General features: G+C 36.4%; 1 protein-coding gene across 1 annotated transcript; it reads left to right on the top strand.

The window, feature by feature from the left end:
* Positions 1 to 2,143: 2,143 nt before the first annotated feature.
* On the top strand, positions 2,144 to 7,800 carry LOC130721254 (probable pectate lyase 18). Its single transcript, XM_057572022.1, has 4 exons — positions 2,144 to 2,469; positions 2,581 to 3,484; positions 4,210 to 4,415; positions 7,413 to 7,800. The coding sequence occupies exons 1-4, from the start codon at positions 2,330 to 2,332 to the stop codon at positions 7,672 to 7,674; spliced, it is 1,512 nt and encodes a 503-aa protein (XP_057428005.1). The 5' UTR covers positions 2,144 to 2,329; the 3' UTR covers positions 7,675 to 7,800.
* The last annotated feature ends 995 nt before the right edge of the window (positions 7,801 to 8,795 follow it).

Raw genomic sequence — 8,795 nt, 5'->3', positions numbered from 1 at the left:
AACAATTTTTGTGGGATGTTAATCCAGTGGAGCCTATAGTGTAGACTATCGTAAAAGCTTGTGTCTCCTCCTAAAAAGCCAAGGCATATGAATCGAATCCAGATCTTCAATACACATCACATGTGTACTATTACTTTTTCCAAATTTGGAATTTTCTTTTGGATTTAATTTTTTAAAAGAATTTTATTCTATCACAATTCACAAATAACTTATGTGATTTCAGTTAAAGCAAGTAGTAACTTTTATCATGTAGATAGACACACAAGAAAAAAAATACTCTCATCATGTGACAAAAAAATCTCTTATAAAACTAAATTCTATAAACTATGATTTTATTGGAGCTTACAAAAAAGTTATATCAAAACTAATATCACAAAAATTTAAAAGATATGATGTGTTGGTTACTCACCTCATCTAAGGGTTTGATCATCGTACATAAAAATGAAACACATTTTGTAACCAGCATTTTACCGCTTAAATCGAGCCCCTGAAAAATATGTTTAATCACTGCAGTTGGTGATGAATACTCAAATTAAAAAATACATAATTTTTTCAATTTAATTTCTATTTTTTAAAAATTAATCCTATTAACAGTGAATCAACCTAATTTTTTTAAATTAGATTTAGAGTTTGATCATCGCACATGAAAACGAAACACATTTTATGATCAGCATTTTATCCCTTAAATCGAGTACCTGCACAAAGAGGTTTAATCACAGTTGTCGGTGATAGATACTCAAATTAAAAAATATATAATTTTTCAATTTAATTTTTAATTTTTAAAATTTAATACAAATTAAAAAATAATCATATCAACAGTAAATCAATCTAATTATCATTTATAAATGTCTCGATTTTTTACATATTGATTGATGAAAAAGTTTAAGTATCAATCTATTGAATAAAAATTTATAAAGTTAATAAATAATAATACTAATATGATTGATTGAACAAAATTTAGTAATTAAAAATATTTTCGGTAACAAAATAGTAATAAAAATATAGATTTTAGTTTTTGTTTACATAGGAATAATTTATAAATACTATCTCAATTAAGGAATTTGCAGGGTGAAGAATCAGTGTTCGAATCCTGGCGAAGGAACTAATTTACTAACAATTAACAACTAACATTTGCCTATAAAAAAAAACTTAATACTGATTAATTGGAAAGTTTTAAGCATTAATTAATTGAATATCCATTTAAAAAGTAATTAATGCTAATAATTTTAATAGATTGTATATCTATTTTAAAAACCAATTGAATTTCATATAAATTAATTAAATATAGAGCAAAAGAGTTGATGACATGACAAAATGAGATTCAACATTAATTGAGTACTCTAAATACAGGGGCGGATATTTTTGCTAATACTGTAAACTTTTCTTAGTCTATGTTTTCGGAAAGAAATCCTTTCACTAAAATTACACATCGAGCCACAAAGATACTTGTTGTTTTCCCCTCCCCTTTGGCATCGTTGCTACTTTTCTTAGCTCACCAAGAAAATGAAATCTTTGTGAAGCTGCATTTCCATTCCTGGAGCTAGAAATTGACTCAAAGATCCAATTTACTTCATTAGTATCTAACCCCAAATCATTTTCCCATTGATTCATATCAGATAATGGATTTTCAGAAAGTGGGTTTTGAAGATTACTCACAAAATCTGCCCAAAGAATCTTAATCCACACAAATCACAAGATAAGAAAAAGACAGAAAAGGAAGTAGATAATTTGTTGCAGAAGAAAGAAATTATAAGAGATAACTTCACATTAACCATTTAGATATGGGTTTGGATTAGCCTCTAGTGTTTCTCTTTCTCTGCAGTTTTCCTTCCTTATAGTCCAGGTTGATTTCTCAGCCGCAATGCCTAGAAAGAAAGAAGGACTAACAAGCTAGGCAAGGAATGAAAGTGTCTACAAGGGAGGGAGAACTGAAATTGCTCCTCTTCCTCTGCCTTCCTTCTCCTCTGTTTTCTTGTCATCTATTATCACACAAAATAATATCCTCCAATCTCTTTCTTCAAATTGAAATAAACAAATCCCCTAAAATCAAAACCCCACCAAAAAGGCAACTTAATTTATTCATTTTACAAATAATAACCCAAGCCCATTATTTGTATAAACTTGCTTTATTATAAAAACACAATCCCATTTCCCCAAAATTTCAAGCTTCCTAAATAGCTTCTTTCTCTGCATTGAAGAGGAAGACATTCTAAACTAAACCTAAAGGAGGAACCATTTTCACAAACACAAAAACAGACAAAAACCCTCATTCCACCCCTTAACCCCTTCCTACCCCCCACACCCAAAAGCCATTATTGTTCATTGAAGAATGCTTCCCATAACCTGCATTCTTTTAATGTTCCTTCTCAGTTCATCTTTCTCTCCCCCAATCATAGCCAAAACTTTCTCCAATCTCACTTTGCCCCACCAACACCCTTACCCTGAAGCTGTTGTTCACCAAGTTCAGAGGTAAACTAAGCAACAACATTAACATCTCTGCATTCTTCATTCTTCATCATTACTAACATTTTCTTCACAAACCCAACTGAAATTTAAGGTTGTTTTGTTCTAATGTTGCAGGGAAATCAATGTCTCACTCACAAGAAGGCAAATGCTCTCAAAGGACCAATCTGCTGCTCCTTCCTGTTTGACAGGAAACCCAGTTGACGATTGCTGGCGGTGCGACACAAACTGGGCAGCAAACCGCCAGAAGCTAGCGGAATGCGGCATAGGATTCGGCCGCGCCGCCATGGGAGGCAAAAACGGCCAGATCTATGTTGTTACAGACTCCTCCGACCGTGACCCGGCGAACCCAGTTCCAGGCACACTCCGCCACGCCGTCATCCAAGACGAGCCACTCTGGATCGTGTTCGCCGCCGACATGACAATCAACCTCCGTCACGAGCTAATCTTCAACAGCTACAAAACCGTCGACGGGCGCGGCGCGAATGTCCAAATCACCGGCCACGGCTGCATCACACTCCAATACATCTCCAACGTGATCATCCACAACATCCATGTCCACCACTGCAAACCCTCCGGGAACACGAACATACGCGCGAGTCCCACACACGTTGGGTGGAGAGGCGTATCGGACGGCGACGGGATCTCCATCTTCGGCGCTCGGAACATCTGGATCGACCATTGCTCGTTGTCGTACTGCGCCGATGGGTTGATTGATGCGATAATGGGATCGACGGCGATAACGATTTCGAACAACCATTTTGCTCACCATGATGAGGTGATGCTGCTTGGGCACAATGATAAGTATACGCCGGATAGGGGAATGCAGGTGACGATTGCGTTCAACCATTTTGGTGCTGGTTTGGTGCAGCGAATGCCAAGGTGTAGGCTCGGTTATATTCATGTGGTGAACAATGATTTCACGCAGTGGGAGATGTATGCCATCGGCGGCAGCGCTAACCCCACCATCAACAGCCAGGGTAACCGTTATACTGCTCCGGCGGATAATAATGCCAAAGAGGTAAGGTTAGTTTGGTAATTATCAACTTCTTTTACTATTAAATTACATGATTAATAATTAATTATGATAACATAATGTAATAATCTAGGTGGTGGTAATATTTTTCTTCCCGAACTTATATGTCATTTCACTCTTACCAGTTAGGATGTTGATCACAATATGTTATTTCTTTTTCGAAATGTTGTAAAATGTAAGTCAAGTAATTAGTGCATAAACTAGCTAAGGAAGTTTTATGTGAACTTAAGAACTAATTTGACAGGCATATGATAACTTGCTAGTGATCACATTGAGGTGGTTTTTCTAGTAAAAAAACTTTTGATTGAATCATATACTAAATGCTTAACAAGTGGAGCTATCTATATGACCTTATGGGTTATAGTGACCAATTTGACCCTTCAATCCTTCTAAATTAGTGCATGATTAATGTTTAATATGATAATGTAACTTTGTTTCTTGGAAATGTAAATTGATTTTGTGGGGGTGGGAAGTTCTTTGTTTGTTTGACTCCTGTTTGAAACGAATATATGCTTGTTTTGGTATTCATGTTTCACTTGCATGGGTGGCGCGTGATTTTGAAATGCTAATAATGTGCTTGGTAATGGTTGCTACTTGCTAGCTACTAGTAGTAGGGTAGTAGCTAGAGTAGGATGTGATGTGTTGTGGGAAAAAGAAAAGGTGAAGGTGGGGTTTCGTTTTGTGTAACTTTTTGGAATGGGTGGTTGCAGGTGACAAAGCGCGTGGACACGAATGAAGGCCAGTGGAGTGATTGGAATTGGAAGACGGAGGGGGATATAATGGTAAATGGAGCATTCTTTGTGCCTTCAGGTGCGGGGGCCAGTGCTCAGTATGCAGAAGCCACCAGCTTGCAAGCTAAATCCGCCGTGGCAATCGACCAGCTCACCATGTACTCAGGAGTCTTCGGCGACCCCAGGTAAACAATATTACTATAATACCCTCCTCACTTTTCTTATAACGCGTGAAGCAATATTTATTACTAAATAATTAGATTTTAGATGCCCTAGCAACGGACATTACCTGTCATATTAACTGGCATCAGAAAGGTTATTCTCGTCTTTTGGTTGAATAATATCTTATGATAGGAAAGGTTAATATCGTCTTTTTAGTAGTTTTAAATTACGAGAATGTCCCTCCACATGCATGCCGGGGCCCACGTCCTTTTCTTTTATTATCTGGTGAAGGACGCGGTACAACACGACACCAACTATGGGGACAAGTGGTTTCGATTCTCATTGGTTCATTTTTCTGCGAAAAGCTGTGACTGTGTAGAGGAATATTATTATTTTAACATGCTAGTTCCACTTTGGTGTTTCCTAAACTTAGGTTTATGCTAAATCCCACTTTACAAGGTGGGTAGTAAATTGCAATAGAGTAAAACAAGATCGGGATTAGCGATTTTAATTAACAATAAGGACATTGGGTGAAAAAGTTGGGCTTTTTTAGCAAATGCACGTGGTTGTGAGATCATTGGGAATCTATCTATCCTCCTCTCTAGCTTATGGGCCAACGTTTACACAGTTTATTTGTCTCTATTCATCTCTTTTCTTATGCATGCACGGGATAAGACCTTTTTTTGGGACATGTTGAAAACACATAACTTTGTATTGATTCCCTTTAGCTAGTGTGTATTTGGGGAGAGAAATTCAGAAACTTTTGTTGAGCACTTGAGCTAGATTAGTACCCGAAAAATCACATTAGTTAGGAAGACAAGTGGGAAATGAAAGTGCCAAAAAAACCCGCTATATCTGGATTTGACAGGTTGGAAGTGGCGGTGCAGGTGTGAAAGGGGTTGAGTGGGGGGGGGGGGGTGAAATGGATTTTCTGTCAACAAATCTAAGCCTTGTGGTCCTTCATAAGGCTCTCATTTTAAGATATGTATACCATTTCATCATGCATGGTGAAAAATATGTGCTCACTGATCTTAATCGAACGGCTCAGATCTCTTGAATGCTTGAACGCAGTGTCCTTGACTCCAGGAAACTGGAATGTGTGGAGCGGAGGTTAAAAACTAGGTTTGGAGAGTAGAGCCCCACGTCAGATTTTTGTTATGGGCTGAAATTATATTACTTTTTATCTGCTTTCCAGCAAGTAAGTGTGGGGCCTCTCATAGTATAATCAATAATGTGTATTTGGGCCCAATTTGATTCCATACAAGTTACTCACAGCTCACAATTTAAGTACTTGATCAGTATTGGGAAAGGGACTCCTCCTTGTTAACTTGCCCATGCTGTCTCCCACTTTTACCCTTTACTCTTAGCTTTTTAGTTCTTACATTGTTTAGGAAACCAACATGCATCCATTGAGTACCTGGTAATTATACTTACTGAGTAACTAACTTTCTCTTAGAAATCATCAATGTGGCAAAATCTCACTTCTCTGTTAATGTGTCGAGATGTGTGTTTTCCTGTTTGCATCAATGCTGCTTGCGTCAACACAAATGTTAAAACAAAGTGGCACTAATGTTTCTTTTTAGCATAACTAGCTAGTACTCACTACCCAGTCTACCACAATGCACCGATATCCAACTACTTTGCGTTTGGATTTTCATTGAATTCAATACCGGTTCATGTTTAAGTTAAAGTGGAAAAACTATGCTTCTTTGATGTCTAACGCAAATCTAAAACCAAACATACACTTCGAGTGTGTTTGGTTTCTCATTACCTTCCATTGAAAGTGCATTGTGCACTACAATGACAAATTTCACATTGCAAGAACCTAAACATGGAAGGGGAGTGCCTTCCATTAATGTCCAGGATTAGGAAATCGTTTGTTACTGTTTAGAGTGACTTCCTTTTACATAAATTTCAAACAGCTACCTAATTTAATTTATTTCGTATTTGACTTCTTTGCCTGGATTTATTGAATCTAGTCACGCATGTTTCTTTAACACATGTGCATCTTATCTCCTGCTCTTTTCCATTGGTTCCTTTAACTCATTCTCACACCGTTTTCTCTAAAGGTTTGTCTTTCTTACGTAGGTCCACTACCTCTTTCCTGCTCTCGTCGCTATACACTTTTTAATTAGTAGCAACTAAGGCGCCAACAATTAAGCATTGACACTCTTGAAAAAGGTTCACTTACTCTGATGTGTTCATGGCTCAGGGGAGGTTAGCTCCCCCAACAAATTATATCCATTAAGTTAGTGTTTGGGATATTTGAGAGCGAGCATCGGCATAAGGTTAAAATTGTTGGCATGTGACTTTGCAGTCATAGGTTTGGAATCAGTCTCTTGCAAAAATGTAAGGTAAGATTGCCTGCATTAGATCCACAAAGTGGGTGCATCCCCTCTCTAGACCTCGTGCATAGCAGAAGCTCTGTAATGTTTGCTCTGTTTTAGTGTGTTTGGGATATAGGGTTGTTCGGTGAAATCTTAAAAGTCAGTCACTGAATTTGAGTCATTCGATTAAAAATCAGTCACTGAATTCTATGAGTTGTATGATCTTTGATCAAACGGCTAAGGTCACTTGAATGTGTGAATCTTGGATTGCTCTTACGTCAAGGAACCCAAATCCTTTCAACGAGAACAAATTTTCATCTCAGTCCATAAAAAGAGTTCAATTTTATCTTAATGTGTGTGCTAACATCAATTTGCATAGGTACCAATTCAAACATAGCCTTACCTGATATTTTGACTTTCCTTCTAGACTTCTAGTTGAAGCAACTATGAATGATTTGATGTAGCAAAGGGTCTAAACAAGATGTCCACTACCTATGATGTAATCTAAGATGGATGTTTATGTTCTTTTTCCTTCAATTTAAAGCTAGTTTGTTTGTTTTTTCTCTGTTTCATTTACTATTGTTAGCTCAATGTTTTCATCATTATTGCTGTTTTCTTCCACTTGATATTCTATGTCTACCAAATGAGAAAAAGTACCTTTCGTTGAGTGCTGATGACTATATTATTGAATAGGGATAATGGGGATCTATTCCCCGGTTTCAACGGCGGTGGGACCGTGACCGGAGCCTCTAGCAGAGGCAGCAGTGGTGGGTCCTCCAGCAGTGACGATGGAGACTTCTTTGGGATGATATTCAGAGGCAGCACCAGCAGCCAAGCACCGCCCTCTTCACCCTCGTCAACCATTATAATTGTTTCAACCTTTTTGTCTCTTTTAATTATTTTCATTTTGGATTCTACCACCAACCATGCTATTATTCTATTATCATTACTATGATCCCAAAATTGGGATTTGGGAGTGGGAAAAGGATTCCTTTGATACAATTTGTCAAATGGAAAAGAGAAAGATCAAAGTTTCTATAATTTGTTTTCAATTTAGAAAATTAGAAATCATTATTATGTACACAGCTCCTGGAAACGCAACAATAGTTTCATTTCAAAAATCTATAAAAATTAAATAGAGCAGCTAGGTGCAGCATGCTTGGTAGTCGCCTCAAATGTACAGTTCGTTGTACTGAATTTAGTTTGTTAACTTGTGGGTTTGTCTCCTTTGATGTTTTACACTTTTACTAAAAGGGATGAATTTGGATAAAAGATGTAATGTTACTACACTTTTACTTAATAAAACATACATATATACGTGCATACAATTGAGTCGTGACCGTATAATCATACATGGAAGTAATCATTGACCAGGACATTCTTCAGTTAAGCAGGAGATTTTTTTTTACCAAGGACTTGGTATGTAATCCACTCTTATATGACAAATTCAAGTACTTAGTTTAAAGACAGACAATTTGCGTATAATTTTTTTATATATAAACTATATATCTTTCACATTTTATGAAATACATCTTATTATCTTCTATAAGTTCACACTATATAATTCAAATGCATAGAGTTATTGTTATAACCCAAGACCAGATTATCCAAATCCGGGAAGATAGATAGGATACTAGTGGATGAAGGCATTGCTGATGCCATGTCAACTTCAGATCCCTTTCTTTAATGAATTTTAGTCTTCTTTTTCCAAATAATAATGAAGTTGTTAACATGGCTTGTCTCAATATAGAAAAGGATTTCTCAAACCGTCCAGTTCTTCCCTCTGCCAGCATGTGCATATCTATCAGACATTATTTAACTTCATAGGACGGTCTATTTCCCATATCTTCTGGCATCATTCAATTAATACATTCTCTATGTATCTAACTAATAATAATACAAGCACCCAGAAATGAAAAGATTTTCTATAGTAACTTACTTGATAAAATATTGATATTCATAAAATAATACAACTTACTTTATAAAACAAATGTATAAATAGATGTTTATATAATACCTAACAACCCCAAAATTTATTATAGAGTAGTATTTCTTAAATTGTTTTAGGAGAAAATG

Source organism: Lotus japonicus, chromosome 5 (assembly GCF_012489685.1).
Source record: "Lotus japonicus ecotype B-129 chromosome 5, LjGifu_v1.2".
Lineage (NCBI taxonomy): Eukaryota > Viridiplantae > Streptophyta > Magnoliopsida > Fabales > Fabaceae > Lotus > Lotus japonicus.
This window is presented reverse-complemented; position numbering and strand designations above follow the sequence as displayed.